Source organism: Anabrus simplex, chromosome 1, assembly GCF_040414725.1.
Source record: "Anabrus simplex isolate iqAnaSimp1 chromosome 1, ASM4041472v1, whole genome shotgun sequence".
In the NCBI taxonomy this organism is placed as follows: Eukaryota; Metazoa; Arthropoda; class Insecta; order Orthoptera; family Tettigoniidae; genus Anabrus; species Anabrus simplex.
The window spans coordinates 347,501,902-347,521,807 of NC_090265.1; the positions used below are offsets into that span (position 1 = coordinate 347,501,902).

General features: G+C 36.6%; 1 protein-coding gene across 1 annotated transcript in view; it reads right to left on the reverse strand.

Moving 5' to 3' along the window:
* LOC136856779 (phospholipase DDHD1) overlaps positions 1–19,906 on the reverse strand; it is a 252,026-nt gene that overhangs the window by 177,587 nt on the left and 54,533 nt on the right. The window contains exon 2 of the mRNA XM_067134884.2: positions 18,177–18,341. Coding sequence (XP_066990985.1) covers positions 18,177–18,341 — 165 coding nt within the window. The remainder of the gene's footprint in view (positions 1–18,176; positions 18,342–19,906) is intronic.

Sequence of the window (19,906 nt, forward strand, 5' to 3'; positions counted from 1 at the left end):
AAACCTACTCATTCCTAACAGACTTCTCAAATTCAAATTCAGTTAGGATATAGTCTATTATGCATCTGGTGCCCCTACCCTTCCTTGTGTAGTGGTGGATAGCCTTATGTTTGAAGTATCGTATGTATTCGTAACTGCTAAACCCATACAAGTACAGAAGTCCAGCAAATGCTTCCAAAATACAGGTGGAGTCAAATTATTCGAGTAAAACACACACGGCATCTCACTCTTCATTCAAACTAACGAACATTAAAGCCTATTACTTGACTTGTTTTGTGGTAAAGTTAACCCTTGAGATATTTTTTATTCATATAGTGGCCATAATGAAAACCATGATATAAATTTGTTGCTCTCTATCACATCATCATCATCATTATCTAAAGGCTTTGCCTTGTCGCTGCAACCACTGATCTCTTTTCTCGGCGATCCTTTTCATCTCTCCATAACCTTGGAATCCCATCATATCAACTACCTCTTCAATGATCCCTCTGTCTTTCCTTCCGATCACCTAGACTTCGAACAAGTTCCTTATGAAGTTATTATGCTGGAGAATGTGACCAAAAACTGACGCTTTTCTCCTTTTTATCATTGTTATTAAATGTGCGGGTGTTTGTTTCTCTAAGCACTGCTTCATTAGTTTTCTTCTCAATCCAGCTAGTTCTTGTCATCTTCCTCCATAGCCACATTTCCACTGCCTCTAGTCATTTCACGTCCTCCTCCAAGAGAGTCCATCCTTCACAACCATATTGCAGCACACTCCAAATGAATGTTTTGATAAACAATTTATTTTGTTCAGTATCTAAGGATTTATTAATTAATAGCTGCTTCTTCTTCTCCTCAAAGGCTTTCTTACACAGGGAAATTCTTCTTTTTATTTCCACAGTGCATCTGTTGTCATCGGTAATAACTGATCCTAAGCATTTAAATCTAAGAATTTAAATCTAAGAATTTCATTTTTGTCCGTATTGAACCGAGAATGGAAGATAGAGAACTTAAAAGGGTCCACCTTTTCAATACAAAATTGTTATAGTTTATTACAACATATATTTACATTTGAAACTAGTTTCGACGCTGTTTGGCGTCATCTTCAGCCAAAATGTGGGAAATAGGCTAGCATGTAGACATTTATATTACACAAGGCGTTATATTAAACAATAAACATCTTGCAAGGAGATAAAAACAGGGACAAATATAGAAACAAATGAATCGTTGAGAAAGCAAAAGTTATACATATTAAAAATAACCTTAACCACACATCTTGTAGTGCGAAAATATTCGCCTTGAATGATTCCTGAATACAAAACGCACGCGCACACATTTCTGAAGAGCCAGCAGGCAGGAAAAAGTAAAGTGAAACCTTAAGAGTTCTTCTGAGAAAGTTCATCATTTTTCTGTGTTCCGACTAACTAATGAAGTTTCCCTTGAGTTCCTGATAAATACACACAACAGGAAATTCTCCTTCACTCTCAACAATAGCTATAAAGACCAACGGTAAATTTCATTTTAAATATTGTGCAGAGACGTGAAGGCATGATCTTGAACATGATATAACTTCTTCATTTAACCCAATTTTTTACACAAGGTGTTACATTCAACAATACACATCTTACGAGGAGATAAAAACAGGGACGAATATAGAAATAAATGAATCGTTGAGAAAGCAAAAGTTATACATATTAAAAATAACCTTAACCACACATCTTGCAGTGCGAAAATATTTGCCTTGAATGATTCCTGAATACAAAACGCACGCGTAAACACTTCTGAAGAGCCAGCAGGCAGGAAAAAGTAAGGTGAAACCTTAAGAGTTCTTCTGAGAAGAGTTCATCTTTTCTTTATGTTCGGACTAACTAATGAAGTCTCCCTTGAGTTCCTGATAAACATACACAACAGGAAAAACTCCTTCACTCTCAGCAATAGTTATAAAGACCAACGGTAAATTGTATTTTAAATACTGTGCAGAGACGTGAAAGGCATGATCTTGAACATGATATAACTTCTTCATTTAATCACCTTTGAAAGCCTCTCTCTATATTACGTAGCTTCATTAACACCACCCTTCTGTAGATGCACAAAATAATCTTGTAATCTTCACAGGTCCGGTATTCAGCTCAACGAGAATATAAAATTGGTATTAAGGAATTCGTTTTCTGAGAGTTTGGAGGTTGACTGTGCCAGTATTTGTGGTGTATTGTTGCAGCGTTACGTGTAGGGTGGGGGCAGGTTTCAAACGGCCACTACTATAAGAAATGACTCACTACACCCCCAAACACACAAAGCGGCTACATATAATAGCTTAGTAGACCGAGCATTCAAAATTCCGATGTCAAGAAAAAACTTAAAGAATTGCACACCATTCGCTCTATAGCAAAATTTAATGGATATAATGAATCCTTTATTGAAAGAATAATCAATAAATTCAGACACTGCCCAAAAACCACCCTAATAAAAGACAATACTAGCACTACCACGTTTTCCACATTTACCTTCAATAAAGAAATTTACAACGTCACTAACGTTCTTAAAAAACACAACGTTAAAATAGCCTTTCGTACTAACAATAGAAGCACAGAGATCCTACACAACTCTTCATCAATAAATAAAAGTAGTCCTTTTTCTAAATCAGGTGTGTATAGGTTTTCTTGCCAAGACTGCAAAAGTTCTTACCTAGGGCAAACAGGACGCAGCTTTAAAATCAGATATGCAGAACATGTCAATGCCATAAAACACAACCGTTTTTCCATGGTCGGCCTACATATAAAAAAATTTAAGCACAACTTTATTGAAATAAATCAAGATCTTGAAGTATTAGATATTCTAAACAAAGGTTCTTTCCTAGACGTCACTGAAAACCTCTATATTCATTTAGACCAATATTTCAATCCCAACCTAAACTTAAATGATATCTCAGAGAAACCAAAGATCCTATTCGACTTTCTCATTGAATTTTTCAAAAACATGAATATCCCGAAAAACAGATCTGTCTTTCACATTATGCATAATACTTTGTCACGCCACACACTTTCACCACATCACCCTCCATATTTCCCCTCTTTCCACTCCTCCTCCCCTACCGCTCCTTCCCTCTCCCCTCCTAATCCAACAATGGCCGCTCCCCAGACCTAAACTATCCAACACGCCCTGCTCCTCTTCATCTCGCGCCATAGCTTTACCGCCTTATGTCCTGCAATAAACATCATAGAAACCTGCCCCGACCCTACACGTAACGCTGCAACAATACACCACAAATACTGGCACAGTCAACCTCCAAACTCTCAGAAAACGAATTCCTTAATACCAATTTTATATTCTCGTTGAGCTGAATACCAGACCTGTGAAGATTACAAGATTATTTTGTGCATCTACAGAAGGGTGGTGTTAATGAAGCTACGTAATATAGAGAGAGGCTTTCAAAGGTGATTAAATGAAGAAGTTATATCATGTTCAAGATCATGCCTTTCACGTCTCTGCACAGTATTTAAAATACAATTTACCGTTGGTCTTTATAACTATTGCTGAGAGTGAAGGAGTTTTTCCTGTTGTGTATGTTTATCAGGAACTCAAGGGAGACTTCATTAGTTAGTCCGAACATAAAGAAAAGATGAACTCTTCTCAGAAGAACTCTTAAGGTTTCACCTTACTTTTTCCTGCCTGCTGGCTCTTCAGAAGTGTTTACGCGTGCGTTTTGTATTCAGGAATCATTCAAGGCAAATATTTTCGCACTGCAAGATGTGTGGTTAAGGTTATTTTTAATATGTATAACTTTTGCTTTCTCAACGATTCATTTATTTCTATATTCGTCCCTATTTTTATCTCCTCGTAAGATGTGTATTGTTGAATGTAACACCTTGTGTAAAAAATTGGGTTAAATGAAGAAGTTATATCATGTTCAAGATCATGCCTTCACGTCTCTGCACAATATTTAAAATGAAATTTACCGTTGGTCTTTATAGCTATTGTTGAGAGTGAAGGAGAATTTCCTGTTGTGTGTATTTATCAGGAACTCAAGGGAAACTTCATTAGTTAGTCGGAACACAGAAAAATGATGAACTTTCTCAGAAGAACTCTTAAGGTTTCACTTTACTTTTTCCTGCCTGCTGGCTCTTCAGAAATGTGTGCGCGTGCGTTTTGTATTCAGGAATCATTCAAGGCGAATATTTTCGCACTACAAGATGTGTGGTTAAGGTTATTTTTAATATGTATAACTTTTGCTTTCTCAACGATTCATTTGTTTCTATATTTGTCCCTGTTTTTATCTCCTTGCAAGATGTGTATTGTTTAATATAACGCCTTGTGTAATATAAATGTCTACATGCTAGCCTATTTCCCACATTTTGGCTGAAGATGACGCCAAACAGCGTCGAAACTAGTTCCAAATGTAAATATATGTTGTAATAAACTATAACAATTTTGTATTGAAAAGGTGGACCCTTTTAAGTTCCCTATCTTCCATTGATCCTAAGTAGCAGAACTTGCGCACCTGTTTTATTAAAATATTTCCAATTCTGAGCTGTGCCTCTGGCTTCAGTTTAGATTTGCTTACAACCATAACATTAGTTTTATTTACATTAATGTTAAGTTGGAAATCTTTTAAGATGAATGTTAATTTGTTGACCATGATCTGCATGTTCTTCTCATTGTCAGTCAGAAGTGCAATGTCCTCGGCAAATCTAATACAGTGTACAATTGTTCCTTTTGTTTTAATGGCAGGTGTTTTTCATTTAAAAATTTTCATGGCCTCTTCAATGTACAGATTAAATATAAACGGTGATAAGGAACACCCCTGTCTTACTCCATTCCTGATCCTCACCTTGCATACTGTTTCATTACTTTCAATGTTTATTCTTTAATTGATGTAGAGGTTTAGTATTGATTTTTTTTTTGTCTTTCCAATCCAAATTAATATCATAATTCTGAACAGTCTTTTCCACTGAACATTGTCAAAAGCCATTTTCAAGTCTACAAAAGCTACATATGTATTTCTGTTAAGCTCTAGTATTCTCTCCAAGATGGTTTTAAGTGCTATAATAGCTTCTCTCTTTCCTACTCCTTTCCTGAACCAAAACTGATCACCTAGATTCTGCTCAATTTTAATTTTGATTCTGTTTTTTAATATGCATGTGAATATTTTTGCTGCATGTGAACCAAGGCTTAGTATTCTGTAATGAGAACATTCTGCTGAATCTCCTTTTTAGTGCAGAAGTATTGCTTTGCTTTCTACAAAATCCTCTGGCATATGTCCGTTTTCATAGCAGTACTTGGTGATTTTGAAGAGTTCATCCTTCAGCTTTTTTCCGAGTTTTTCCACAGTTCGGCAAGCAGTTTGTCTGGCCTAGGAGCCTTTTCCTTTTTCAGCTGTTGCAGTGCTGTTTCGAATTCACTTTTCAGTATGAGAAGGCCTAGTTCATCTTGTGAAACCTGCTCTTGTTTTATGATGTACTCATCTACATTGTCAATTTCTTCTCCATTATATAGATCCTCCAAATACTCTTTTCATCTCTTCTTTACCTCCTCATCTTTTATTAACAGATTTCCTTCCTTATCTTTTATTACACTGGATTTAATTTTAGCCTTGAATTGCAATCTTTTTACTTGACTGTATGCTCTGTCAGCATTACCGATTTTCATATCATGTTCTATGCTTTTACAAATGTAATCCATCCATCTTTTTTTCGCCTCTCACCACTTCTGTGTAACTAGGTTGTTTAGTTTCTTATAGTTTATCATACCTTCTGGAGTATTTTTCTGGTGTACTTTATTTCTTTCCTGAATGAGATTTAGTATTTCTTCAGTAATCCAGTTCTTCCTGGATTCAAGCATCTTTTTTCCTAGCACTTCATCTGCTGCCTTTGTAAGTGAAGCTTTGACAGCGTCCCAATCTGTTTTGCTCTTGTTGTACATGATTGTGTCTGTCTTTTCTTCTAATGCTACTTGTGTTAATGGATCATTTAACTTTTCTAGATTCCATTTCTTGCTTCTTGGTTTCCTTAACTTCTTCAGCCTAATTCAATATTTTGCTAACACTGGGATATGGTCGCTGTCGATGTCTAAGCTAAGGTAGCTATGGCATAAGTTAGCTGATTTCTGTACCTTCTCTTAACTAAAATGTAGTCAATTTGGTATCTGTTATTATCTCCAAAATCCTTCCATGTGTAACGTCTTCTATTAGGCATGTCAAATACAGTGTTCTTTATGATCATGTCCCTGTTCTTCACAGAGGTTCATCATATGTTCTCCTCTATCATTTGTTCGTCCTAGACCGAATCTGCCAGCAACTTTTCTAGTAATATTGCTGCCAACCACAGCACTGAAGTTCCCCATTATGATTATGTTATCTTTGAAATTGTTTAGTTTAATTATATCTTCTATTTTATTATACATTTCCTCAACTTCATTGTCGTCATGTCCAGTAGTAGGAAGTATACCTGTATTATTACTATATCTGTTGATTTGCTAGCTAATTTCACCATCATTATTCTATCATTGACATGATATGTGTTTAGCACGTTGTTTGCCCACTTCTTTCCTTATATTACACATACTACATATTGTCCACCATTTTCATTTCCACTGTACACAATTCTGAATGGTTCACTGTGGAAATCACCTTTGCCAGGCCATGTAGTTTCACATAATCCCAGGATGTCTATTTTGTTTTCATCCATAATTAGTTTGAGTTCTTCTAGTCTTCCTGTTCTTAGCCTTGTTCTTGTAATCCATGTCCCTATTTTAATCCCTTCTCCAAACTTCTGAGGTTTTCACTTGCTGACGACCTGGGATACCTCAGTTACTCCCCTGCCGGATCTTGGTATCCGAGTACCAGGATCAGTAGTATCTAAGTTACAATTCGTACTATCCATGGTTTCTATACTAAGAAAAATAATGTGGTGGTTTCCCGTTGCCTTCCACATCACAGTTTTACTGCCATTCAAGTCTTCCTGACCATGCCAGTAAATTTTCAGTGACAGTCCAGTACACACCTTTTAGTCCTGCACTGTGCTGATACTGATAGCGCTGCTTCCACTACCAGGAAGAGAGACTCCTCTGCCTTTTCAGTTGTTGGGACATATCCTCAATCACCCTTCAAGCCGTTGGTCCACTTCACCTGTAACCCTAGGTAGGGGCCCTATAACAGGGTGCTACCATCCAGAGCCAGATGGACCCTGGTTTTTTTAATGAGGTTTATACTCCTCCTGCTCCTCCTTTCTCATCACTTGCGAGATGAGGCCCCGGGCTTGCAACCTATATATGGATATTGTTCCTGTATGAAAGTAAATGATGTGACTCATTATTACACCCGTGTGTTATGTAAGGTGACAAGTGTTACTGATGTTCATAACATCTTGATTTCATGCTTTTATAAGGCCAGTCATATGGAAGTGAAAAATATTGAGATTATGGGGGAGAAAAGGAGATATTTTGTGAAGATAAATAGGTATTTCCAGAACACTACTTGCTGAACATTTATCATACTAAGAGTTCCTAGACTGACAATATCACACCTGCCTATAAGCAGAATTTAAAAAAGTGAAGACATGTGGGAGAAAAATGTCATCTAAACAAAGTAAACTGAGGGCAAAAGAAGAAACTAACCCCAAGAAGTAAGCAAAAAATCATACCACATATTAGTTCAGAATTAAGTTACTAGCAGAGTATAGGTCATTTGTATCAGCCAGGACTAAGAGACAAGAACGGTTTAATGCTGGTATAAAAACAACATCACCTCACCAAAAAGCAAAAATCACTCCTGCTATGGCTACATAGAGGTTCCAGTAAGCCAAAGCTCTCCAAAATTGGTAATATGGTGACTATAAAATGGAAAACCATAGGCCTACATGAAGATTTAATTATAACTAATTAAAAAATTAACACCAATACTTTTAACTTTTAGTATGGCTAACAGATGGAACAACAGAAGTATGAAATTACAACACTCAAGAAAATATGCAAACATACATGGTGGAATGAAAGATGTGAACTCAGACTGCAAGGATGGAAAATATGGTACTCATCAAAGACACAGGAAGATTACAACAGCTTTAAAGAACAAAGAAAAACAACCACAAAGATCATGAGAGGGTGAAAAAAGGAAATTCGATAAAGAACAACTGGCTGCAGTAGAATAGAATTTCCAAAGGAATAACATGAGGGACTTTTACAAGACATTTAAGAGGAACCTTTCTAAACACCAACCACCCTGCTTGTGGTTTAAGAAAGATGATGGCGCTATCACAACAAACAAAAAATAAAATTGCCAACTATTGGTGGAATACACTTACTTAACTGCCCAGTACCACAAGAGCAGCTCACTACAGAACACAGGCAACAGAACCCAGACTCAACACCATTAGATGAAACAGAAATTACCAATCTGATTTAGAAGCTTAAGAACAACAAAGTAGCTGGTGAAGATTGAATAACGGCCGAACTATGGAAACATACGAGCCCCCAAAATAGTCAAGAACCTGTGTCAGTTAATGCAAAAAATCAACAATGGTGCGATTCACGACGATTGGAAGTTAGCGCTGATACACCCGCTACACAAGAAAGGGAACAGAACAGATGTTAATAGTACAGAGGTATCCCCACTTCTGTTCAATTGTGCCCTGGACAAGGTGATCAAAGAATAGGAGACATTACTTGCAGCAAAAGTCACTAAGGACCAAGTAAGGACAGGGTACAAGAAAGAAAACATTGCTATCAACTGCTTAGCATTTGCAGATGATCTTGTGCTGCTGTAAGAGAACATCAAATCAGCTAAAATACAAGTTCACGCTTTGGAAGAGATAGCAGTGAAAGCTGGCCTGCAGATATCGTTTGAAAAGATCCATTTCATGACCAACATTAAAGAAGTTCCGAGATACATAATGACAACAAAGGAGAATAAGATAAGTAAAGATGTTAAATTGAAGTGCCTTGGTGAGTAAATGCAGCTTAATGGACTCGATGAAGAAGGAAACTGTGAGAGTGCCAGAAAAATGGAGCTTGTATTCCACCTTACGAAAAACACATACAACAAGAAAGCGATTTCTATTAGGACTAAACTATGCTACTATCCGACAGTGATCCAACCAGAATGCCTGTATGCTTCAGAATGCTCAGGATTAACAACCAGAAAATACATTGAAGAAATCGAGAAGGAAAGAATGATTTTAAGAAAAATTTTCAGACAAAAAAAAATGTGGTGACACATACTGATTATGCAGTAACAAAGAAGTATATAAAACATGCAGCAGGATTTCAGATACGGTACCATAAATAAATGAAGGGTTAAATTATTTGGACATATTTCAAGAATGCCTGATGACAGACTCACTAAGAATTTTTTAACAAGCACAATAGGAAAGGCAACTATTATGACTAATGTTTTTTTCAACACCAAGAAGGATCTGCAAGAAATGAATGTTATAGATCAAGACATCCCAAACAGAATCACTTTCAGAAACAACATATATACGTTTGAGGGATTCCTAAAGCCAGAAACAGTGACCAAGAAGAAATAACTGTAAGCTGTAAGCAATAGAATGAAGGAATGCTTGTGCCAAAGAAAACTGAAATCATGAAGAGTTATTTACATGGTCCATAGTTGGCCAAAATTGATGATGATTAAAAAAAAAATTATAACCTGTTGCATTTAATACAAAGATTATTTCTTTCTCAACTCCTTGAATTTGATTTCAGGTTTGCTTTAATGACAAATGTATAATAGCTGTCAAAGAAGAGTCAATATGTCAAAAAAAAAAACAGGGAAGCATTCCACCAAGATAGTGTGAAGCAGAGAGTGTAGAAAACAACTTCAGTGTTGGCCTGGGGTGCGTATTCACAGTATTGCCATAGATGGTTATATCTTATACAAGAAACCACAAAACATGAACAGAACCTTAAAGGAATAAGAACCTGATTGCTAGCTTAGGTATAGAAATGGTAGTCAAAATGAACTTTATTAATTCAAGATGTAGATTCATGTCACAAAGCAAAAACATTAATGGAATTTTTAAGAGAAAATAGTGGAAGGTTACTTGATTGGCTTGGAAACAGTCTGGAGATGAAACCCAGTCAACAGCAAAGAAGAAATATGAAAAACAAATAAGACAACAAAAATTAGCTTGACTAAAAAGCTCATTCCAATCTGGCTTCATGAAGATGATTTTAAAAATCAATGTAAAACACTGACTGAAGGTATGTCAAGGCAAATCAAGTCACTTATCCATGCTAAGGAAGCTGCAACAGATATACATATATCTGACCTAATTCAAAATTCTTTATAATTTAAAATTGTATAAAATTTTATTGATGAAATTTGTGGTACACCCTATTCTGGGACTTACACAAGATTCGAGATGTTCCCTAACAAGCGTCCAATTAACCATTCAAATTTTATTGGCTTAGATTAATCGAAAGGTAACTCCTGTGCGGTCATTTGTCATTAATTTTGCTGTGGCATTTCCGGTTGCACCATCTGGCACAAGCTACCTTCGGGAAGCGCATCGCAGGGTGTTGGAATTTCTGTCTTTGGCATCATGTAGAGCGGACAGGTTGTCCGGGACCTCTGTGTTCCATGGGAGCTCTGGCTTCTCTTGGGGTAAACAAATCTTAAATTTCCTAATGTAACATTATTTTATTTTATTTCACCCTTTTCTTAATTTGTCGTCACAGGAGTTTACCCAGCGATTTTTCTACCAGTAATCAATTTTCATTTACGAAGGTGTAAAGCAGTTTTACATCCATCTTCAAGTTGTTACAAGGAAGCCTTTTATAACATTTTCATAACTTAATTTTTGACCTCAGTAAATCTGATTCATTTTAACATGTTTTCCAATGACCTGTATTTATATTTCTTTAGTGAAGGTGGTCGCTTCACATTTAAAGTGTGTTCTCTTAAAACTAGCAACAGCAGTGTTCATTATTTTCTTTTTACTACAACTTCAGTCTCTGTTTTTCTATTTGGTATTTTATGTTAACGGTAGTGTTCACTATTTCCTTTTTATATGTGTGCATAATAAATATTTGTGATAAGTAGATATTAACTAAATTATTCTTTGTCGAGGTTTCGGCCACAAAAGTTCTTCGAACCACAACCTCGTAGGGTTCCTTCCGCTTTCCACATCCTGCCGTTAGTTTCTGTGTATTTTATCTTGTTTGATTTTGGTTTTATGATATGGTTTTAATGAATCTTAATTATATTTAATGTCCAAGATGTTGCTGCTACATTGGTAGCAGAGCATGGTTTTTGTGAACTGAAACTTTAAAAAGGGTAATTAATCAATGTCAATTTCCCTTTTGAATATGTAATTACCGTGTGTGCATTCCTAATCCTTGTTTGGTTGTTTGTTTGTGTTTTTTCATGATGGTTGCTCACGCTCAATATTCACGTCCCAAGGGAGTTGCCTATTATCTCTGTATAAGGCATCTGAATGTGTTTGGTATTCTGTCCGTGATGTGAAATCTGAGTTTTGCGGTTTTAAACCTGTAATTACCTGAACATTGGAGGAAATGGTAAGTCTCTGTCCATGACATTCTATTTCAGTTTGTTGTCAATATATGTTTTGCCAGTGGTAAGCCTTTTGCTAAACGAATGAATATTTTAAAGCTATATCATCACACTGCATGTTCCATGTTCTGAAAGTCTTCTCTGATAAATTTCAAAATATGTTTATTAATTTAAAGTTTTCTCGATCCGTGTGTTTCGATTATAACGTCTGCGTAATCACTTGCTGCTTTAGTATGTCACTGAATCGTCGTGAACTTCCTCATGTGACTTCGCGCTATCTTTCGAACAGCTGATACACGTATCTGTTAAAGACAGCTGATTACTTGACCTACTTCGAGTCTGCATGCACTATTCCATGTTAAAAATGAATTTGTGACACATTCTTCTTGTTCTGCTTCCAGATTACATAATTTTAAATTTGATTGTCATGCTGGTTATCATGCACGTGTTAACAAGTCTTCAGCATGGAGTTTCACTGGATTTTTCAAAAAACTATTTTGGTAAATTCTGAGTAACAAATTGTAGGTAAATCTTCGTAATTCTTTCAACGATTTAAAAAAAATGTTTATGCTGTTTTGTAAATCTGGTGTTTTGGCAAATCATTTTGCGAATTTCAAATTTCGTTTCTAGTCACCTGCCACATAAGTATACTTCATTTAGGATTATTGTTCGTACTGGCATGCGTTTATTTAACACTGTAATGTCGTGTTTTGGCTCAGTGTTATGTCTAAACTTCTGGTCATCAACTTTGTAACATTACATGTGTTTTATTGTACTGTATTTCGGTCTTCTACTGTACCTTGGCTCAGTTCTGAGTAAGTTTTGGATTACTTAGGACGTTGCTAGTCAGTTCCTGAATTGTTAAACCAGATAGGAGATTGTGGGGGTCTCTTGATCTGTTCGAACATTTTCCTAGATCATCTGTTGAGCTTTTCGATCATGCAATTTTCCATTTCCTTGTCATTTATGTTCTATTTTATCCTGCGTATTCCTATATTTGCTAGGAAGGGCTTCTATGAGGACTTGGATAATCTCATAGGGTGAAACGAGGTTCACCATATTATAAGACCAGGTAATGCTGAGGTCGTAATGGCAATTTTGATGGGTTATGTATGTGCACTTGTGCTCATGACATATATTTGAAGTCTGGTGTTCATCTAACATGAGATGCCTTAGTAATCTTTTTCCTTGGTATTAGATGGTTAGACGTAGGATATTGTCCATGTTTTATTGTGAATTATGTGCTAGGAGTGTTTTCTTCAAAAGTTTGGGTTTCTTTATCATTATCGTAATCAATGAGCTTCATATTCATATTGATCTTTCACACAAATGCAAAGAGGAGAAGAATTCCACCTAATCAATACTTGTTTGTTGTTATTATTAAAAATACAGGACCGGTTTCGACCCTAGCGGGTCATCCTCAGCTGACCACACATATGCATATAACACATGCATTATTTATCAATACCCTGAGCTGTTTATTTTACGTCGCAGGTCATTAGGATTTGTTCCACAGTTATTCTAAATTCATCATAAAATTTTGCGGTAAATTTGCAGGTGTTACAGTAGAGTAAAAGATCTTTAATTAATGATCCTTAATTATTCTGTCTTTATTTTAATTTTCACGGTGTTTATTTTCATCAGTTTTGGAATCAGTGTCTTCCAAATTAATTTATTCAGTTTGCTTGATTATGGGGTCCTGTGGGCTGAGTAAGATTTCTAAATTTGTTATTGAGCCGAGTCATATCTGTCCATCCATATTTTTGTAAATAATGTAAATATGGTGATGTCATGTGTATTTGTCTTGGTGAATTCAGACTTTGAACTTAAGGTGCTGAAGGTTTATCGCCCTCCTGGGAGTACGATACTGGTCCTAGGGTAGTCTCATGTCGTATGAAGAAATCAAGTAGTACTGAAGGTTGAAGGTTTCAATATTTTATATCAGTGAGTCAGATTTTGGTATTTCACTCTTGTACTATTTTTATTTTCATTTGGATATGCCTCTTGACTGTTAATGTGATCTTCTATTCAGTATTTAGGCTTAAATTGCATTTTCTTGTTTGGTGTAGTAACACATGCTACTTAATGTGACCCTTATCAGTACTAAATTTTTAAAGTAATGTGCATGACGGCATGGTGAAGGGGATAGTGACTTACTAACCTAAATTTTGTGACTTGTCATTCAAAGGGTTGTGTAAGCAACATTGCAACTAATGTAATAAAGTGTAATTATCACCCTGGTTTGGATTCGCTTGCAACATTCAAAATTTAACCTCTTATTTATTTTACCTTTCCTGAAAATTAAGAATGCACCTAGGCTGGTAACTTCCAAGTTCATTTTGAAATTTAAATGAGGGTATGGTCTATTATATTAATTTCTCCTAAAATTGAGTTTACATTTGTGTATTACTTCAGTTGGTAATGAATGTCTAGTTTGTGAAATTGATTTACCTGGAGGATATTTTCTCTTTTGTGCTGACCTGTCATTCCTGCTGTGCTCAAATTATTTGGAAGTAAACTGTGTGTAAAGGTACTTTGTGAATAGTAATGTGTTTGTACAATATCCCCATTGGCATATGTTTCTTGGTAAATGAATTTCTTTCTTTAAATTTTATGTTATGTAAAGTTTGCTGTCTTCTTTTTTAAATGATGATGATGCTTGTTGTTTAAAGGGGCCTAACATCGAGGTCATCGGCCCCTAATGGTACGAAATGAAATAACAAAAAATTCAAATTCATCCACTGACCAAAATAAAATAAATTGTCATGAAGAATGAATGGATGGACATGAACCCTACAAAAAAACAAAAACAAAAACAAACAAACAAACAAACAAACAAACAAACAAACAAACAAACAAACAAACAAACAAAAACAGTGGATCAGACTCAAAAAGAAGGTAGGTAGAGTATTACTGACCAAGGGACCATTTATAAAGCACAATGATGCTTGATGTCTGAATGGGTGCTAAATTCACGTCTAAGGCCCCACAGAATGGTACATATCGCGAGTAAAGTAGAACCATGGTATTTGTCATTTTGGGGTACTGATCAAAAGTAGTGAAGACTCACAGTGGTCCACACAAGATGGTTCTACTCACAAGTATTGCAATTCGTACAGGGAACGCAGACCTATGGTGTTTCACACACAATGGCGCCACTCATAGCCAACGCAAACCGGTAAGGTTCCTCACCTAGGTGTACTAGTCACGGGCGCCGGTATTCCCGTGGTGTTCCTCACACATTGGGTACCAATCACAGGCAACGCTGACCCACGGTGCTGCTCATATAGCGGTACAACTCACAGGCTACGCCCAGACCCGCGGTGTTGCTCACATGGGTACAACGCATGGGTACTGGAATCCACCAGACCAGGTTTTTTACTGTAACTAATCAAAAACCTATTTCGTACCAATTTAGTGATACTACTCGCAAGTAAATGCAACCCATGGTGTTCCCCGCATGATGGTACGAATCAAGAGTAGTTTCATGGTTCTAATTCAATCATCCCTTGGTCGCCCCTTGTAGTCGCCTCTTACAACAGGCAGGGGATACCGTGGGTGTATTCTACATGTGCGTACCCCACTCACAGGGGGGGTAGTGTGTTTGGTCCGCGAGAGGTATTTTATTTCCCTCAAGTCCGCCGGCAAGCCGGTTAGGACCCCCCTATCCACCACCTGGGACGCGCCACGTGGGAGTATCAGGCGTAGCAGGTTCGTGGCTTTTTTAAATGTAGGTTCACTTAAATTGTAATATGGGTCAAGGGGTAAACTCTTGAATTTTATTTCTAAAATTTTGGTTCGTTTTCTTTTCTAAATTTTGCTTACCCCAGAGATTGATGGAGTCCTCAGTGAGAAAAGGGCGTGGTAGCTCTGTGGAGCTAGACGTCAATAAATTTTGAAAACTAGTTACTTTAAATTTTATAAATTTTAGGTTTTTTTAAGAACACCACAGTTAGAAAGAATTATCAAGTGACCTCTCTTCAAGTCTGCTTCATAATGTTGCTTCTTCGTCTTCCAAACCTTTTGGGTGCTGTTCTTGTGTGGAGACTTTCTTCTGCTGGTTGTGTGTTACGTTCCAGCTTGCTGCAGTTACGGCATACTGGGCGATACATCACTGTCTCTGTTTCTAGTCAATTCACTAGATGGGTGAGCTGGACTGAAAGTTACCAAATTGCCATGGTTGGACCGTAAGGTGGTGCATTCCGGTCAGTGTCAATGGCCCTACATCAGTGTTAGCGAAACCAGAGGTCAAGATGGAATACTTCGATGCATAATGGGCTTTCCAGGTGAGAACAGCATCAAGATGTCAGTGTTGGGTCATGTGCTCCTTACTCCCCAAAATTTAAAGATTTTTATTGAGCCCTGGCTCAATTTCAAGCAGGGGAGGATGTGACGTGTGCTGCAAGAGATATATATTTGACCTAATTCAAGTAAATTCTGTATCATTTAAAATTGTATACAATTTTATTGACAAACTTTGTGGTACACCCTGTACTGCATGTGTAGACTTTTCTGGGACTTGCACAAGATTCGAGATGTTTCCTAACAAGCATCCAATTAACCGTTTAAATTTTATTGGCTTAGATTAATCAAAAGATAACTCCTGTACGGTCATTGGTCCTTAATTTTGCTATGGCATTTCTGATTGCACCATCCAGCACTAGTTGCCTTCGGGAAGTGCGTCGCAGGGTGTTGGGATTTTTGTCTTTGGCATCATGTAGAGCGGACAGATTGTCTGGGACCTCTGTGCTTCATGGGAGTTCTGGCTTCTCTTGGGGTAAGCAAATCTTAAATTTCACAATGTAACAATTTTATTTTATTTCACCCTTTCTTAAATTTGTCACAGAAGTTTACCTGTTTACGATGGTGTAAAGCTGTTTTACATCCATCTTCAAGTTGCTACAAGGCAAGCCTTTTATAAAATTTTTGTAACTTAATTTTTCATTAAGCTTGACCTCAGTAAATCTGATTCTTTTTAACATGTTTTCCAATGACCTGTATTTATATTTCTTTAGTGAAGGTGGTCGTTTCACATTTAACGTGTTTTCCATTAAGACTAGCAATGGCAGTGTTCATTATATACTTTTTACTACAACTTCAGTGTCTGTTTTTCTATTTGGCATTTTATGTTAACGGTAGTGTTCACTATTTCCTTTTTATATGCGTTTATAATAAATATTTGCGATAAGCAGATATTAACTAAATTATTCTTTGTCGAGGTTTCGGCCACAAAAGTTCTTCGATCCACAACCTCATAGGGTTCCTTCCACTTTCCGCATCCTGCCATTAGTTTCTGTGTATTTTATCTTGTTTAATTTTGGTTTTATGATATGGTTTTAACAAATCTTCATTGTATTTAATGTCCAAGATGTTGCTGCTACAATATACATAACCGGTAACAACATATGTGCAATTCTCAATTAAACTTGGAAAAATGTACACATTTTTGGTACTCGAGTCCTGTAATTTGGCCATGTCTGTATCTCTCCTCTCATTTGGTAGTGCGGTGAGGGCATTAAGATCCTTCATACGATGACTGTGTCCCTCCTTGACCCATCAATTCTATATTTGTTTCACTGTGGTCACATTCTATCTAACACAAGCACTGAGAGAGAGAGAGAGAGAGAGAGAGAGAGAGAGAGAGAGAGAGAGAGAGTGATAAAATGCACCTCCACTACCTAACAATGGCTCTCTGTCCTCCCATCTTATATTGCTTCATACAGGCATGACTAGCATGTGTAGAGCAGAGTTGTAATGCCCTGCTGATCATTGTCACTGTCCTCCCATGACTGAATTCTGTACATGGTAGGTTGAGAAGTTCTGACCTTCCTGCTGTTAGAATTTGAGAATTTTTGAATTCATACAGGTTAAGTATTGACATTTTCTGTTTTGACTATTATTATAACCTACGATTCAAGTATGGTATGGTAATTAAAGCTATGCAAGATAACATGCAGACTCGCTCATACTCATTTACAATAAATGGGTCCCGCTCAGTCAAGATTTGTTCAGAACTTCCGGCTCAAGCACTGTGTGAGTGAGTGGAAGGACCAAACTCGAAAAGGTGTTCAACTTGTTCAGTGAGTTCACAAAACTGTCCACACTGTCTGATCACAACGAAGCGAAACAAGTTTGGACAGATCGAGCAGCTCAGAAATTTGGATTACATTGGTTCTCTGAACATCTTCCTTGTACAGCCACTGCATATAACATGTAAAGCAGGAACAACTGACAGTTTGATAACCCACCGAGTGACTGAAAAACTGAGTGGTCTGGTATGCTAAGCCTGATATCAAGTTTTAAGTTTAGCTTGACTCACTCTGTTATTCACATATCATACATTTCATGTGAGCAGCAATGAATCTGTAAAGACTAATAGTAATATGGTATCATTCAAATTTTAATACTTTTTGTGTCTTATACAAACTGTGTATTTTAAGTAAAATATCATTTCACAATCAATCATATTCCACCTATCCTAAATAATGACATATTCAGTGCTAAAATGTATGCACATACTAAAATTTAGTAAGATGAAGTAATGCTTGAATAATATCTGTTGGTGCTATTCAGAGTTAACATGACAAAGCAAGTTTTATATTCTCACTGACTATAGAATAATGAATTTTTATTGGAATATAATTGATGGTGGTTTACAAAAAATAATAAAGACAAATAAATTTACCAGTCTTTTGAGTCTTGGAGGCAGGATCAGGCATATAGTCAGCCAATTTGTGTCCATAGAACTGTTCCAAGTGACACGTTTCTATTCGGTTGCTATGGTCCACCTCCAGAGGTTGCCATGTGCTATCATAGAACCAGTTTCCACGGGTGATTGCACATTCCTCTTCTACAAATAAATAAAAGAACAGTCTTTGTGAATAACTAATCTGATGACTATTAATTTTACTTTTTCTTCAGCCTATTTTAACAAAGCTAGAGGGAAGATGTGAAACCTAGAAAGGAAGAAAAGTATTCTAAGTAACAGAGTCACAATTGGAATATAACATTTTTCTTTTTACTAGTGGTTTAACATCACACCAACATATACACATTTTCAGTGACTGTGAAAAGAAAAAGGGGAAGGACAGGGAAGGTGGTGGTGGTGAGTGGTTCCCAAAACTGCATGGGCATACTATTTTCTCTCCACAGGATTATGAAAGAAGAGCTATTTTCAACTGTATTTTATACTGTGTGTACAGTATTTGTCACTTGGGTGATTTCTGAAAAGTTCTTTGCAGATACAGACATGCCAACTTTCAAAAGTGAAAAATCAGGAGAAATTTCGCAGCGAATTGTGACGTATTACGACCACTGATGGCAGAACATGTACAAATTCATTATAATTCAATACATTAACAATTCTATTTGCCCATATATATATATTTTTCATCATTTACATGTGAATACTAAATACCGGACATACCTGAACTGTAGGAACATGTGACTTCTCATCCTTCAACATGGTGATCACATTACGATTAATATTGTTGTTCAACACATCAGTAGCTGACTTAGCCCTCTTCAGAAAATCGGAACTAAATTTTTGCTCAAAGCACTTGCCTTGCTGAACTGATTTCAAGGTTAAAAGTTTTTCCAAAGTTTGTTCAGACAGCAAGGATCTGAACTGTGTTTTTGTCTTTGTGACTCTGCTAAAAATCCTTTCACATTCTGCATTGCTATGTGGAAATGATAAAATAGCAAGTATCACCTTAGAGAGTCTGTCATATTTAAGTACACCATCAGCTGATTTCATCTGACCTACCAATGCCCATTGAACATCAATTCTTCCTTTCGCCAGGTCTGTTTCTTCGAGCTGAAAGTTACAGAACTGGGGGTGCAGAATATCAGTTTCTTTATCCAAATGTTCCGTTTCACTAGTCAAAATGTTCAAACGCTTGTCAATGAAAAATCTAAGGCTAGAAAATGATGCCTTACTTATAGCAGAAATATTTGCAACTTCTGCATTAATTAAAACATCTTTGAATGGAAATTTGTGTACCATGTAGTCACATGATGAAGAGAAACACTTTCTAACAGACTTAAAGAATATACACTTTTCCTCAGACTTCAAGGTGTTCACTAAAACAAACGCAGAGTTCTCTATCATCAGATCACAATCATTCTTTTGATTTGCTGGAGTATGATAATCTACATCAAGGAGAGAGGAGGATCTTTTAATAACGTCTGGTTTCACAAACCTTGCCATCACATTCCTCAACAGTTCCTCCAAAACTGACCTCAATACGTGGATGTGCGGCATACTTGACTGAAGAGCTACGTTTGGATTCTCAAATATATCCATAAAACTTGAGAGAAAAAGGCAAAAAGATTTATGTAAATTTGATGAAAGGAACATGAAAAGTCGTTCTCACCGGGCGAGTTGGCCGTGCGCGTAGAGGCGCGCGGCTGTGA